Source organism: Loa loa (genome assembly GCF_000183805.2).
Source record: "Loa loa unplaced genomic scaffold supercont3.90, whole genome shotgun sequence".
NCBI lineage: Eukaryota > Metazoa > Nematoda > Chromadorea > Rhabditida > Onchocercidae > Loa > Loa loa.
The window spans coordinates 87,049-102,852 of record NW_018108270.1 but is presented as its reverse complement, the minus strand read 5'-3'; the positions used below and the strand labels follow the sequence as shown (position 1 = coordinate 102,852).

At 34.2% G+C, this 15,804-nt stretch overlaps 5 protein-coding genes across 5 annotated transcripts in view; 2 read left to right on the top strand and 3 right to left on the bottom strand.

Moving 5' to 3' along the window:
• Positions 1 to 139: 139 nt before the first annotated feature.
• LOAG_02896 (hypothetical protein) lies at positions 140 to 5,866 on the top strand (the record flags this gene model as incomplete). Its single annotated transcript, XM_020446161.1, has 16 exons — positions 140 to 277; positions 929 to 1,006; positions 1,144 to 1,222; positions 1,363 to 1,508; positions 1,667 to 2,034; positions 2,250 to 2,337; positions 2,611 to 2,686; positions 2,898 to 3,163; positions 3,292 to 3,364; positions 3,960 to 4,078; positions 4,303 to 4,431; positions 4,522 to 4,629; positions 4,715 to 4,954; positions 5,132 to 5,219; positions 5,323 to 5,414; positions 5,612 to 5,866. 16 exons carry the CDS (start codon positions 140 to 142, stop codon positions 5,864 to 5,866), a joined length of 2,343 nt encoding a protein of 780 aa, XP_020303461.1.
• A 440-nt stretch (positions 5,867 to 6,306) lies between these two features.
• LOAG_02895 (hypothetical protein) lies at positions 6,307 to 6,558 on the top strand (the record flags this gene model as incomplete). Its single annotated transcript, XM_003138432.2, has 1 exon — positions 6,307 to 6,558. The coding sequence occupies one exon, from the start codon at positions 6,307 to 6,309 to the stop codon at positions 6,556 to 6,558; it is 252 nt and encodes an 83-aa protein (XP_003138480.2).
• Positions 6,559 to 7,985: 1,427 nt separating this feature from the next.
• On the bottom strand, positions 7,986 to 9,598 carry LOAG_02894 (hypothetical protein; the record flags this gene model as incomplete). The annotated part of the gene is made up of 5 exons (XM_003138431.1): positions 7,986 to 8,184; positions 8,313 to 8,452; positions 8,764 to 8,898; positions 9,036 to 9,200; positions 9,539 to 9,598. 5 exons carry the CDS (start codon positions 9,596 to 9,598, stop codon positions 7,986 to 7,988), a joined length of 699 nt encoding a protein of 232 aa, XP_003138479.1.
• A 1,404-nt stretch (positions 9,599 to 11,002) lies between these two features.
• On the bottom strand, positions 11,003 to 14,239 carry LOAG_02893 (hypothetical protein). Its single transcript, XM_003138430.2, has 8 exons — positions 13,911 to 14,239; positions 12,724 to 12,811; positions 12,570 to 12,618; positions 12,222 to 12,367; positions 11,894 to 12,027; positions 11,628 to 11,816; positions 11,383 to 11,538; positions 11,003 to 11,261 (listed from the first exon to the last, which is right to left on the bottom strand). Exons 1-8 carry the CDS (start codon positions 13,973 to 13,975, stop codon positions 11,165 to 11,167), a joined length of 924 nt encoding a protein of 307 aa, XP_003138478.1. The 5' UTR covers positions 13,976 to 14,239; the 3' UTR covers positions 11,003 to 11,164.
• A 1,356-nt stretch (positions 14,240 to 15,595) lies between these two features.
• Positions 15,596 to 15,804, bottom strand: part of LOAG_06316 (hypothetical protein) — a gene marked incomplete at its 3' end in the record, with an annotated part of 5,663 nt that continues 5,454 nt past the window's right edge. Inside the window, exon 18 of the mRNA XM_020447118.1 lies at positions 15,596 to 15,762. Coding sequence (XP_020302619.1) covers positions 15,596 to 15,762 — 167 coding nt within the window. The remainder of the gene's footprint in view (positions 15,763 to 15,804) is intronic.

Here is a 15,804-nt window from a genome sequence, read left to right as displayed (position 1 = left end):
TTCTGTGTGTAGCAATTTCATTTTTCCTTGTGGCCGCGATTTTTTTCTTAGGCTTTGCGATAGTTGTTAACGAGGGATTAGTAGTGAGAAAATATATAAATCATTATCATCTTTGTTATCATATCATTAACAGTTACAAATGTGTGATGAAAGTGAACCGTCTATTGGGGGTCGTCCCATTTCGGAGATGAAAGTGGTGGAGTTAAAAGAGGAACTGGGAAAACGAGGATTATCGAAAATTGGCAACAAGAACGCTCTTCATGAACGACTCAAAGAGGTTAGCATTTTTTTCTCTTTTCCTACCTCACTTTCAACTTCCTCTCTTTCGTTTGATGAGTTCATGAACTGCTATAATTATCTGATATTCGTCTCCCTAATCATTCTTGCATCTCTACCAATGGGGGAAGGAGGGAGGGGAAGAGGAGGGGTGGTATCTGTGGTTTTTGGTTTTGTTGGTGACCCAGTATCTTTATAGGATTTTAGCGGTGATCGAATTATCTTACTGCGATTCTGGGGGATCTGATATCTTCTGGACCTGGGAATATTTTGAGGGTAGATCCGGGTATTGATAACTGGAAAGGAAACAATAATCACATTAAGTTCTTCCGTCGTCGATATACCGATAACTCAGAAATCTACTGGAATCAAAACATAGTGAAATGGCCATTTCTTATTAGCCAAACAGTTTAGTAGAGCTTTTATTTGCTGATGTGTTATCGTCATAAAACCAGCTGTAAGGCTTAATTCGAAAATTGCATAAGCATACTTTTAACTTACGGTTCATCTTTTGGTATGGTCTTTTAGTATTATTTCTTTCTGTTTGCTTGCTTTCGCCTTCCTTACTTATTATTTTCCTTATCAGTTTGTCATTTCTTGACTTCTCTCCCTTACCTGTTGTCTTTTGTTTACAACTTGCCAGAAATTTCAGTATTTGCTGACAGAAGTGAATGCCAAGTATGAGAACGAGGTACAGTCAACAGCTGTAGAAAGTCCACAAAGAGATTTGGTAAGTAAATCCCAAGTCACATTGAAATATTTTCAAGAATTCATTTAATTATTTCAGATAATTTATGTAATTTTTTTCATTCCTTGACTTGTCTTTCTTACCTATTTTCTTTAATAATTAAAAAGCCAACCTTGCAGACTTCACCACCCAATCCACTGGTTGCAGAATATTTAGCCAAACAGCAGACTGCTTTGCGTGAAGCACGCAAAGATGCAGGTTTGTCATTTTCCGATGTTTGATTTGGTGTATGACTTGGTGTGTGGTGGTGTATAATGTCGTATTTCATAGTTCCAAAATTTATCATTATGAATTGAATGACCAAATAAGTGATATCAGTGGATGGACATAATTTGCAGAAGCAGTACGCAGAGCTTCGTCTGGAGATGATGCGTCGCCGATACGTGAGAAGTCTGTTTCTGGTATGCGTCGTTCTCGACGTGGACGTAGTTCAGCTACTGTTGAAAAACCTGCAGAATTCGTGGTGACTAGTGAAACTGAACAGGTCTTAACTTATAGCAGTACAATATACATGCTTTAATTGGTTGACATCTGACAGTTAAACTAGAACGAAATAATGATTGAATTAGACGAACCCTCATGAAATAGCTGGACAAACATCCATTTCAAGTTAGGCATTTTTACTTCATATTCTTCTTAAAGGATCCGATGGAAGCGGACAGTTTTCAAGAAAGTGTGGAGGCGCAGTTGAAAAGCCATAATAACGTAGAGGAAACTGAGAATGACAGCAGTGCACCACTTGAAGTTTTAAAGAAGGAAACAGACGACGGCGTCGATTCCGTGTCGACGGCTGTAAAGGTGAAGACATCGGAAGAAATCAAACGAACAAAAACGGAACATGATGAAAGAAGACTGGCCAGCGGTCAGCAGTCGGTGGATCCGGGAGAGAGATGGCCAGCAAGTACTAAGAATGTCAGTGAAGAGCATGAATTACAAAAGAAACATGAAGACAATGATGAAGAAGAGGATGCAGTGTCGGATGTGGCTAGCAGTGACATGGGGACATCAAGGTTCTCATCATCATTTCTTGGTATATTCGGGCAAGAGACTTTTAATAACCAAGCTTTATGGGAAGATATGTGAAAGTCAATCGCGTGCTATGGGATGAAATTCATTGCTTTTGGTGAGATTGTGCCTTGGGTGTGGAGCAAACCGAACTTTTGGCTCCCCAGAATCGATTTGTTTATTTATAAGAACTACTGTTGTTAATTTGTGTTTTTTCTAGCCAAAGTCGAAGTGAGGCAGCAGATGAATCAAACGCATCTTGGGAACAGATGCCTGTAGATCTGGAGGAATTGTCGAATCAAGAAGTGGTAAGCTGATAAATTAGCTATATTTCAGATGCGTTCAGAAATGAAGAGGTGATATTCTCATTCGAGTAATACATCTGGAAGGCTATCAAATTATCGTTGTAGTTCATCAAGATGTATCCAATAACTTTGTGACTATTGGTCCTTGTTTAAATATAGTTTGGAATGCTGTTATCTGCCGTAAAATAACCATGAGTAGTACGCTGTTAGAACTAAGGTGTCATTTCCTTCCTTGCTAATTTAATTTCTTCATTATTTGTAGTTTTATGTTTACAGATGCAATCAGTCGACGATACATCAGTGAAGAAGACTGTAGAGGGCACAAAGGAAACTACAGCTATGCAGATTAAAAGCAAGTTTCTCTCCCCCGTATTGTCGAAATTAGTGCGTTGGTTCCCTTCTTTCTTACTATAAATAGTGTGTCATTGTGTTGATAAGAAGCATACTGTATACAAATACTGGAGTGGTTTCCAGGCCCTCAGATTCCTACCACTTTGCGAGATCCTCACATCGCTTGGTTACCGTTTGCAGTTAAATTATCAGTTCAGCACTTTTTATTTCAGCAAAAGTAGCTTTCACCCAAGAGAAAAAGCGTCGTTGGAAACCATCTGAAACAACGCAATCTACAAACAGTGTCGTCAAGATTTCAGTGGTAAAACATAAGGAAGAGGAAATTGAAATAGATGAACAAGAAGATACAGCCGACCCTCACGCTTCTGCTGTATCCGATTTCAAAGAAGAGTTGTCCGAGACAAAAGATAGAATGGAAGAGTTAGATTACGAAGAACCTGTGCAAAGTTCGATTGCCGAAGTAGCTGAGGAAGTTAAAGTGATGAATAAATTTGATTTGAAAGAAATGTGTTCTTGTAAAGCTTCACGTAGACTTCTTATGGAGTAGTTGTATCAAGTTGTTTATGTGGCGTTAATGTCAAATGCTTCTGATGAGACATATTGCAGGCTGCTGAAGAAATATCTAAAAGATGCAAAGAGAGAATATTCGAAAGAGTCGAGAGACACGCAAAACGCTCAGGTTCGTATATTTCAAACAGGGGTTCTTGTTACTGAGTAAACCGTTATTTAATTTGTTTCGAAACTTATCGACTGACGGAGAAAAATCGAAGTGGCTTGTGTGAAATGGTCATTATAGTTGGATATAGTGAACGTGTTAGGTGAATATAGTAAACATGCATCATAACTGCAAGAAATCTGATTCATGAAATTAGGAGATTAAAGGTATTGATGACCAGCAAATCACTATCAATTTAATCAGTAGAACGGGGACATTGTAAGGTTCTGATTATCAGCTTTTGATAGGACATTCCTGCGTGACTATATTAGACATTAAGTAGCTGCATTATCAAATGTTGGATCGAGCTTGTTATCTGGTACTCACCTTGTCAACTTTTCTTGAAAGTTCTAAAGTCTTACGAGGTCCTTTTTAATATCTTTAATTGTGGATTTCTGCTTTGCTTCAAATTAAGACTGCTATCCAGTTTGCATATTTTTCCATTCATCTTCAGCTATTTAGGATAATTTAAAAGGATTAACTTTGGTGTTGGGGTTTGTCGCCATATATTACCTAACTGTTTTCCATTCACCTAATTGAAAATGCTTTATTTCTTCAGGGACATCATGTGTATCGAAGCGTTCACCGACTCCAGATAAACAACTAGATAGCCATACAACAGTTGATGGTTTCGTGCGTGAACGAAGAGTGTCACCAGCGCGATATCCAGTTAATCAGGTCAGTCAGCGCTCAAATAATTGTGTAACTCAATTGAGATTATGGATTGCATGCTTGAATTTGCAATTGTTTAAGATTTTTTGTATTTAAGATTTTTCAGTTATTCAAGGTTTTTTTGTTATAAAGATTCGTTTTCCTATTTCTGTTATTAATTTATATAGTTTTATAAACGAATAAAAAACCATAATTTATATCCGACTTTTACACCTATGTATTGCTTCTAGGTAATAATGATAAGACAGCTTACTCGACCTTATACAGTTAAGCAGCTACAGCAACTGCTTTCAACTTTCGGTACAATAGTTGAAGGGGGTTTCTGGATCGATAATATCAAATCCACATGCATTGCAAAAGTAATTTTCCTGATAATTTAAATATAAAACAAAGATTATTTTTACACTCTACTTGGAGCTGTTATTGCGTGATGTAATTTTTTTTTCCAGTACTCAACTGTGGAAGAAGCTGTCGTGGCCCGAGGACGCCTCCATAATGTTGTATGGCCACCTTCTAGTCCAAAAACTTTAAAAATCGACTATTCAGATGATGCAAATGTAAGGATTATTCGTCCATAGTGTTTAAAATCGGTGGCTATGTGGATTTTCTCTAATTCTGATATTTTGAGCTTTCACATTGCAGCTTACTAAACATCTCATTGCCGATCAGTCACAAAATGAAGAAATAACGAAAGGAAACGTAGAAACAGCGAAGTCAGGGAATTCAGCTCCGACTCTTCGTGTATCATTATCTGTTGATGAAAAGCGTAGGCATGTACTACCAACTACTCAAGATGAGTCAGCAAAAGATTTTGATAAAAGAGAACGAGATGGACGCGGACACGAACGCCGAGGACGCAAGCGTTCGGCTTCACCAGTAGGGGTATTAATCTTTCAAATTCATATATTTCGAAGAAACTTTTCATGTCAGATCCCTTGGTCACATTGGGTCATTTTTGTATTCTTTTTGTTTTATATCCGACAAGTTAATGTCGAACGCTGATATCAAAGCGTTGTTTGAAGAATTTTTTTTACTCTTTTTCAAAATTCTACGTCACAGCATTCGGAGACGAAACGGGCTCGTGAACGAAGATCGCCATGGAGAGATGAACGTCATCATACTGCTTCACCTGAATTCAAACCGAACGGTTAGTTTTGTACATTTTTTGCTACTTTCATATTAATGCTTAAATTAGTAGAAGTAATAGTGAAATTGCTTCAGTAAAATGCTTCTCTTTCCTTCATTTACAGAACCGGAGAAGCGTGTCAAAACGGCGGACGAATTATTTTTGAAGACAAAAACTCAGCCGGCTGTTTATTATTTACCGTTAACTGAAGAACAGGTTCATTTTAGCGTACTAAAATTTTACATGCTGGCCTCTCTCCGAACGACGTATTTGCACGTATACGTGTTGATCATACATATTTTACTACATCATCCCTTGCACATTTCTATATGCCTGAGTAGGTTATCGATGATGAATATCGCGCATGTTATATGAGATTCATACAGTTATTTTTCACTGTATCACTAGTTTAGATTATTGAACGCACCAAACGAAAAGCTGTAGAAGCTGAACTGGTCAAGAAAGTTGCCCAAAATGGGACCACAAAGCGAAAAGAGAAAAATGAGCCAGCGAAGGAAAAAACTAGCACGAGCAAACGTGTCAGCGCTAGATCTCCACCGTCACGTCGACGCTCACGTACCCCACCATCTCGTCGGCGATCACATACTCCTGGGGGGCAACGTGATCGGCGGCATTCCAGATCCCGATCACCGCGCCGCCGTCGTTAGGTCGTCGCGCCCGTAAGGTGACAAATGATGCAGCCAGTATTTTAAACTTTCTAATCTTTTTTATTTGCCCTTTGTTTCACTTCATAAGGTATTTAACTCTGCATTTTGAAGCTTTTTTTTTGGTTTTTACTTACCTATACCACTCTTCATTTTCCTGTGCTGAAAATCTGATCCCTAGCTGCCAAAATTTCAATAGTTCCGCTGCTCATCTCGTCTACCTTTCCTTCCTTTCACTACCATGTTTTCATTTTCCCTCCCTTAATGCCTGATATCTTACGTATCTTTTGCTTATATAGCTCCTTATTTAAGGTACAGAATTCCCTCTACCTTTTATTTTTGTTGAAATTGCTCGTCAGGCCTTCAGAATACGCTGCAGTTAATGTTTGCGGAGCAAGCACAGGACTGATGAGCAGAAATGGAGGTGATGTCGTGAACAAACTATGAGACGCGGTCTCATCGCAGCTTCCTCTGAAATCTTCATCGAATGCGCAGGAAAAAACGATTTACATGAAAGCCTGGTTCAACAGCGAAAGCTACATCATCACAAGGTCTCAACCTGCTCGATACAGCAGTACCAAAAAGAAGACATTGTTAAAGCATTGATTTGCATTAAATCTGACGTTACTAGTTGTGGTTCACTGGGCGTACAGTATTGCCAATGGGTGTCGCTCATTCGGCTCACGTATGGTTGATTGTACGGCTGCACATATCGTTGTTAAGCGTATGGTTCTTAGTTTGTTTTCTAATAAAGTATTTTTGTGCCATTACACTGTAATCTTTGTGAAAAAAGCTCTTACGACTTTACACTGTACAATCTCATGTTTCGTTTCTTAACATTCCTTTTTCATAATAATTCACAAACAGTGCAATCGAACATCCTATGTTCACAGCAATGCAGCCATGTCTTGTCGAGTAAAGCATCATTGAGGTCCGATGTATGCGAATCAGAATATAGCCACTTTGAAAGCAGAAGCATCTTCAGAAGAAGGTATTTTCTTTCGGGGATTGATTTCCCTTGATAACTAAGGGAAATTACTCTTCAGGGTTGGATTGCTTTTCTTGTCTTAGCATATATTTTTGCTGGCTTATTGATGATCGCAATTGATATAACCGTTATTACTTTTTTCGGACTACCTAACATCATGTGACAAGCTTGGATTGAGAGTTGTATGGTAGTCTAAGGATTTCACAAATTCTTATGTGAGATGATCATTAGCTGATGGATCACCCAAAGGTGATTCGGTGTCTGGAATCTTTCTGGATATTATTGAAACGACGGATCGTTGATCCAAATATTCCTTCGTTAATAAGAAGCCCAGGTTTAATGTTCTGGTAGCATACTGTTCCACTTCATACAGTCAAAGTCTTATACTAATGATGAGATCATAGACTATTGTTAGATCAATATGTTACTGCACTGGGCATGAAGCGCATTTTATCATAATCGAGTTTATAAAGTCTTTTAAGATAAGGATAGTTGCGTAAGGCACTATCACAGAACATTCAAAAGTAGTGCTTCTATGTATATTTTCTATTTCATATTATTCCGTTTTTTTTTAGCATATCTTGTTTGGTCACATGCAATTCTTGTTTACTTATTTTTTGATTAAAAATTTCCAGGTTGAAAAAAAGGATTGGAGAAAGAGATTGAAAATCGTTGCAGTAGAATTCATTAGATAGTTGAAAGGATTTGTCTCTCTCTTTGTAAAAGTCTTTATAGAGCCAAGGTTCTCGGAATCTTTTTACAGGTGATGTCAAAGGAAGATAAAGTTTGCTTCCGGGAACTAACTTTGTTAGCTGCCTATGATTAATTCATTCTGTCTACCGATAATTGATAAATCGAACAGATGGAGGAGTCGTCAGTAATTAGATGATAAATATGATTGGTTAAAAGAGAAAATGATTCCCTACTAAAATTTCTTAAAGAATTCCAGTAACATTCAGATTCAAACACGTGACTTTCTGTTGGAAAAGTATCGAATTTTTTATCAAAAATCAAAAATGAAAAAAATCCACAAAAATAAGCGATGAAAATTGGAAATTGCAGTAAAATTTCCATGATTTTGTGAAAAAGAGTGATCATACAAAGTGAGAAAACTGAATTTGTTCATCAGACAGATTATTTGACCTTTAATTTCTCAATTGCTTCACGTGCATATTCAGCATCCTGAAGAATCAATTTCGATAACACTGATTCCACCACCGGTTTCGTTAGATCTGGACCATTAAAATCCAAGCAGATAATGTAATCAACGATAGTTTTTTGAGAATCGTTCGGATGAATTCGAAAACGACCACTACCAAGCAATAAATTACCTCTGAAATATGATAAGATGTTAAATTTAATACGGTAAAGAACCCACGTCTCATAATATTTGTTAATGAATCTATCAATTTAGAATACTGTTATCTTTCCTTAGTTTTTTTTTTTATCTATCTATTTTACCTAGTCTTTTTCTTATGTCGTTTTACTTCATCAGTATTATAACTTCGCGTTGCTTCGATGATACTATCATCAATGTAACGATAAATGCGTGTTGTCACAAAATCTCGACCCTTCACCAATCCGGAATCCTTCATTGCAAACTATAAATGGTTATCATCATTTTGTGCAGAAATAGATTTAAAATTTATCGTTAAGTATAACATACCGTTTCCGGAAATCTGTGCAATATTCTATTCAGCACATATTGACATTTTCTGTTGGAGATATAATTTCAGGAATAGCAATAACCGTAACATTTTTTAGATTCGAACACTTTTCTTTAAATGTTCATGTGATGACAAAATAATGACAGATCCTGCACGGTGCGGTATCATTAGCGTACGGTATCATTTACGTTATAATATTATAAATAAGTATAAGAAAAAAAAACAAATTGCAATTTACAGATTACGTGAATAATTTCAACGTGTGGTGTAAGCACAGCAATTTTTTCAGCCAATGACGTATTTTTATTCCTGTAGGCTACTTCTTCAAAATTATTCCAATGCTCAAAGAAAAGCTCATCACGTGGCATCTCCAAAATGGTCTAAAAACTTTTTGTTTAAATTACAAAGATGATGAATCATCCCACAATTCTCATTTCTATTCATAATCAAAAGGTGAATTAAAACTTATATATATACAGGTAAAAAGAAGGATGAAGACAATGAAAAGTAAACAAACCCTAAGTGTAAAAATTTTGCCTATTGCAAATCTTTTTGTGTATATTTTATCCACTTTATTTTCACCTTTCAACTTCCAACCTTCCATTGTTTCAAATTCAGGCGTATTTATAATATTTAACGTTGCATTCATCACATCTTCTGCATCATTTAACGCTTTTTCATACTGTAACCAGAAACATTCACTTCTTACCGTATACTAAGCAATAATTTTCATAAACCAACACAAACTATATTCCATAACTCTATTTTATATTCTTCCAAAATATTTATTCTGCACATTTTTCATGCTAAAGATATGTCATGTATGTTTAATTTTATATATATTTATTATTAAAAGTGTAATTTAACTCATTTATATGTATTATTAAGATATGCTTATATTATTAACATTATAACTTAACTTATATTAACACGTTGAACAGATTATGTCGTATGAAGATAAAATAAATCCAATGAATAAAATGGTCAAGTATTCTGTAAATATCAGAAACACATACAAACCTTTCTGTGTTCCGGTTTAAGGATATCGGTCACATTGGCAACAGTAATTGAAATCGTCATTGTTATCGTTTATTTTTGTAATGAATTAAAATTGGTATGATTGGGTGGATGAGTTGTTGGAATGTGTCGATGATATTCCACAGTCTCTGTTATACGAAGTGATAACGATTAATGATACATTTTGGGAATTTTATCATTTACTTCGATTGTTGAATATTCTAGACTTAGATCGTTGAATATCTTAGATAATAATGGTTTTGAATTTTGGAAAATTGTAAAATTGTTCCTTTAACCAAAAAAAAAAAAAACCAACATAGAGAGAGGACAGTAATAGTAATTAATTAGTCTACTTCTGAGGCGTGATATAAAGTTTAATTAAAGAGGTTGCCAATAACTTCAAGATCGAAGTATATCTGTAGCGAAAATTTTAAATACTATTCGAAAAAATACGTACGACAAGCCATTTTAACACAAATTCAGTGGAATATCATGACACATGTGACAATATCGACGTATATAAACGAAAATGTCATTGAATACAACAAAACAAGAATAGTGACACTTTTTTTTTTGTCGCCCGAAAAGACATTATGGGTATTCTATAGAAGTGTAACAATGATCAGTGTTGAAAAAGTGCTGTTAATCAAATTGTTTCGATTCTTTCTTCTCGAAATCTTATTATTATTAACCAAAAATGACAAATTCTATGCTGGATGTATTGGCGAGAATTCCGAGATAACTCAAGAAAAGCTTTCTAGAAAAATTCAAGAATTAAAATGATAGGTTGAAGATATTTTGTCATTCGTTTTTTTTTTTGTTGACTGTTTGCTTTCATCTATTTATCTAGATTTCCCGCATTGTATCCGCGGTGATCGTATCGATGTCACAATTGCAATACCATAAGTATGGTAATGTGTTACTGTAATGCATATATATATATATGTGTGTCTATGTATGCATGTATGTAGGTATGAACATTTTAAATTTAAAATTTTATTATAATCAATGCATCGATGAATTGCAACATTTCCATCAATAAATTCCGTTTGTCATACACTTTTTGTCACAGTTGTTTTTATTTGTTATAACAGGACTAGAGTGTGCTGTTCATTAGAATCAATTTAAAAGAAAAAATTAACTAATTTACAAACAAATTTAATTTGAAAAGTGAAAAGGAGTGCATTTAATGCGGCATAAATAGAAATGAATAGATTAGGTTGCTGTAATTCTGTCAAATCGCTTTATAGGCCAATTCAACCGTTTTACGAAACATTACAACATTTGAGAAAATGCAAAGGTAAAAGATGACTTTGGGATGGATGACGGTATTACTGGAGAAGTGGACATTTTATAAATTGTCTGTAATGTATACTTGGTACTAGTGAATTCAGCAAATAATAATTTATTTGAGTTGAAATACAAATCACATGTAAAAACATCAATTTATATTGCAAAAGTAGTGAAGAGGATTCCAAGTACAAACGATTTCATCAATCCTGAGATGATTTCAGATTCAATCAATCTCGTTGATTTAAGAGTGACCTCAGGTTCAACTCACTTAGGATACACACTTCCTTACTTTCAATCATTTCCATAAACCTTTCTTGATTTTAAACTTCATCAATTTCAGAGCAATGAGAAAACAAAATTACGTTCGCGATCTTCGTCCCATTTTTGTTGCATTTCAAATTTACCACGCAATTCTTCCCATCGTTGACGTCTTCTGGAACATTGTTTCATTTTATTATACCTCTAACAAAAGATATTAAACAAATCAACTGCTTCGAGAACTCTCCAGAATGACCATAATCACACACTTTTCTGTAATACACTGTTCAACATACAGTAACTGCTTGTGAGCTTCAAATTCCGGATCAGTCTCGGAATCTGATTCGCTAACATCGGATGTATATCGATCAGCTCGGAAAGCAAATGGAGTCAATGATCGATGATTTCCGGATGATGATGGACCATAGTCGGACCAAGATGAATCGTCACTACTGCAATCAATTGAATTAGAAAAAAATGACGTAATGTCACCATGTTTCAGAGTTAATCTAATAGATATCCAGTAATTCCCTTAACATACCTGCAGGCGTCCTGGTATTTCTTTGGTAACGATCCATCTACCTTCTTACAGCTGCATTCTGATATCTTCCGCATTTTTGCGGATTTCTTACGACGTGCTTTTCCGCTTTCCTTCTCCAGTTTCCGTTTCAATGACGAGCTTACCTTTTTCAAGTGCATGAAATTGCAAAATCCACCACGACTACATTCCCTGCAATATATCAAATATCTCGTATCGTCATGAAACTTTCCGGTTCTATTTGTAAGTGAATAGATGTTAAACCTGACCCATTTTCGTATTGTCGACAGCAGGCATCACGGAAATCGGAAACCGGTGACAGCTCACAATGAATAGGTTTACCATCAAACCATCGATTGTTCAAGGCTTTCATTGCATTACTTGCATTAGATTCATGAAGGAACTAAATTGAAATTTCGAACTTCTATCGTTCTTAACCATTCGTATTATTTACCATTAAGCAAATGCAGTACTTAATTTTCTATCATATTATAATCAAGTTACGAATTATTTACTACTTTATTTAATCAACAATGCAGTAATATCATCGTCTTAAATTACCTCAATCAATACTTTAATGAATAATATCTAACTTACTTTAATGTAAACATTGCCAAGCATATGTTCACCAGTATTATCACATACATTCATTTCATCAATTTCACCGTATTTTTCATCAATTTCCAAATAAACTTCACGGAAAAATTCGTCAAATTCACGTTGTTCTCTTTCCTTAGAAAGTTCTGCAAAAGATAATATCTAAGATATCGTCTAATCACAAAGACAGTCTTATCACTTCAAATGTATCATTTTCAAATTATCATTTTCTTCCTATTAATCCTTGACAGAACAGAAATCCATCCCACTTATCTTTAATCACTTCTTACCTAATAATTAACCTAATTTATCCATCAAGATTGTTGACAATATGGTAATGTTACATACCTTGTCGAATGATACCATCAAAATGGTAGAAATTTTTCAATAAAATTGTCTGAAATTATTTGAAATTAATAATTTTTATTTCATAAGAGATTGGCCTTTTATCATTTTTAGTATAAACAAAAAAGAAAAGGTATACAGTTTAAATGGCACTTACTTTACTAGAATTTGGTCGTATGTGAAGCCTAGAACATTTATCACCGTGTCGGCATGCACCAATCTTCAAGTAAAATGAACAATTTACCCTGAAAAAAATTGAGACTTGCAAGCAAAATTTCAATATTTACCTTGAAAAAAAAATTCTTTTAAAATCTACAAATGTCTTAGTCTCGAAATAGTACATATTCATTAAGTAAATTAATAAATATTGTTTACTAAGTAAATCTCTTTTTTTACTTAGTAAATCCCTCAATACTTCAAAACATCTCATCAAGAGATCACAAAGGCTTCAGAATAATTTTTCCTTATCTATCAAAACATTCCATTGACTTAACAGATTAGGACTAGATCTGAAAAAGTGATCGATACAGAGATAAATTTAAACTTTCATATTTCAAAATGCGACGATTTTCTTCCGTGATGTTTGTCCCAGAAGAAGTTGTTAATCAAATACTTAACTTAAGGAAAATAGCAAGTGGGAATGAAGGGAAAAAGAAGTTGTTAACAGTAAGTTTTATGTTATGCAAATCTTCCTGTGGATTGAGGGTAAACTGGAAATGAATTATCTAAAATGAAATATTATCCCTTCCAAGTGCAAGATGACTTTTAGAATGCAAGTTTTATCATTCGAGGAAATTCCTCTAACTGATAATAAGTTGAAGTTAAATGTTTAAAAAGTTAAATGGATGAACATTTGAAAGAGGAAATTTGTTTTTGTTAAAAAAAGAAATAGAAATAATTTCTCTTCCAATGTAATTTTAACAGAAGCTAAATTCAAGAAAGAAAAATTTGTGAAAAACAAAAAATTTCATCTGAAATAAAATGATGAATTAAAAGTGAAAAGAGTCTACGATAAACTGAAAACTGAAATGAACTTTAAATGGGAGTATTGAAGAGAAGCATAATAATGTAATGAAAGAAATTTGATTTGCTTGAGAATATGAAATAATATAATGAAAGGAATAATTAGCTTAGATTAGAATAGTGAGGGATATGTAATAAGCAAAGCAAATAATGAAGTTAAAACGACACAAATAATTATTTCATGGGCTATTTTATTTTTGAATTATTAAAATGTAACATTTATTTTGGAAAGCGTTGAATAGAAGAAATGAAAGGTGAAAAGGTGATAGGAAGCATTTTGTAATGTAAAAAAAAAAAATGCAAGCGCAAATTGTAACAAACCTATGTTTCTGCTGAATACTCGATTGCGGTTGCACCAACTCATCATTGTAACATTCGTCAAGCATGCGATTTTACACCAAACAATCATCAAAATGTAATCTTATCGCTTATCATTGTGGGAAATCATCAAAAATGACAAGAGATAGTATAGCAGACGTGTTGTAATCGCTTAACTCATTACTCATCCTTTTATTTCACGCATCTTTTTGACGTACACGTTATTCTTGATTTAGCATCAATTTGAATTCAAGTATTAAGTTTATTGAAGTTCAAATCAATAAGATGTTTATGAGGATAAAGAAATGAATTTGCTTTTCAATAAATTGCCCTTTTCAATAAATTATAATATTTAATTTAATTAAAAAAAAAGAATTCATAAATGTTTTTATGACTTTGACCATCGTCGTTTATTCATGCAGAAATGGCTTTATTAATGCTAATTGCTTTAATATATTATTATAAACTCGTAATTAATCAAAACATAGTAAATAGTGCCATATATCATACTGGTGACAAATGATTAGTAATAAGAAATCAGACGAAAATTTTGGATGATTCACTCCATTAAGAGTACATTCCTGAAATGACATTAGAAATGCTTTTATAAAGTTCTTTTCATTTAAAAAGTAATTTTTTAAAGCCAAAAAGAAATTTTCTTCTTTTTTTTTTGAAGAGATTTCCTGAATAAAATGTAAAATTTGATTACGACCCTGTGGCTAATTACAATGGCTGAAAGCAGAAGGACAGATTTGTAAAGTAGTTGAAGCTCGATCTTTTAACTGCAACCAAACATTATCAAACTTTGTATATTCTGTACTTGTAAATTCAGATTAGGAGGAACACAGAAGATGAGATGCGCCATATCCCGAAGTTCACAAGAAGAATTTGTATTGGAATTCTTAAAAATGAAGATAAGAAAATATGTATGAACAAAAGCCGTATTAGTAAAAGGACATCTATTTGAGTAGTACGGAAACAACACTGAAATAGGAGCTTCTCTCTGGGCCAAATCAATAATCAGCCTTGGATGAGAGTAGTAGACTTTAGGCCAAACCATTCATACTTCATTTCTCAATCGATTCTGCTACTGCTAAGCTCTCTAAACGTCGGTGGAATAGCTTGCCAAACAACTTGCAATCATGTTAAGCACCAAAAATATAGATATAACGACCATTTCCATAGCTAAACACGTCAACCCATAAAAAAAGTGAAGCAATGAATGATTACTTTCTGGACAAATAAGCTGAATGATATTCAAAGTAAAATGACTATTAAAATTTGTGTGTTAGCTTCCCTACCATATCTTTTGCAAGAAATAAGTTCAAGCATTCCGACCCTACTCTCCCCTCCTACACAAAAGTCAAAGCGTTCGACCCTTGACGTTCACGTACCATATTTTGCATCATTGTTACACATAACTCTCACACATTTATCAAGAACCTTTTCAACATACTACAGTTTATGAATATAAGTACAAAGGCATGACAAAATAGACAAACATACAAAAGTGACAAAGTAAAAGCTAGAATAAAGTGAACAAAATCACAAAATTCAAATGTTCGGAATCAAAAAACTTATTTCAGTTTTCAGCAGTTTTTTTTTCTTAAAAATTATATAAATCTTCTAAGAATTCTAAGCAAATGGGAAATGAATTGTAAATAATAATAAATAGACATGGAAAAGGATCACACAGATTCAGCGTCACCTTTGCTAGATGCTTTGCTAAGATCGAGATTTGGATAAAGTACAGCAGGTTTGTTGCCAGCTTTTACACGACCAACGAAATCCTTCCATTTCGTCAAATGCTCCTTCTGGTATCGTTCAAGGTAGTAGTCGTAAAGACTCAGCTTTTCTAAAAAGAAAAGAAATTTAGGATTTAAAGTTGCATCTCACT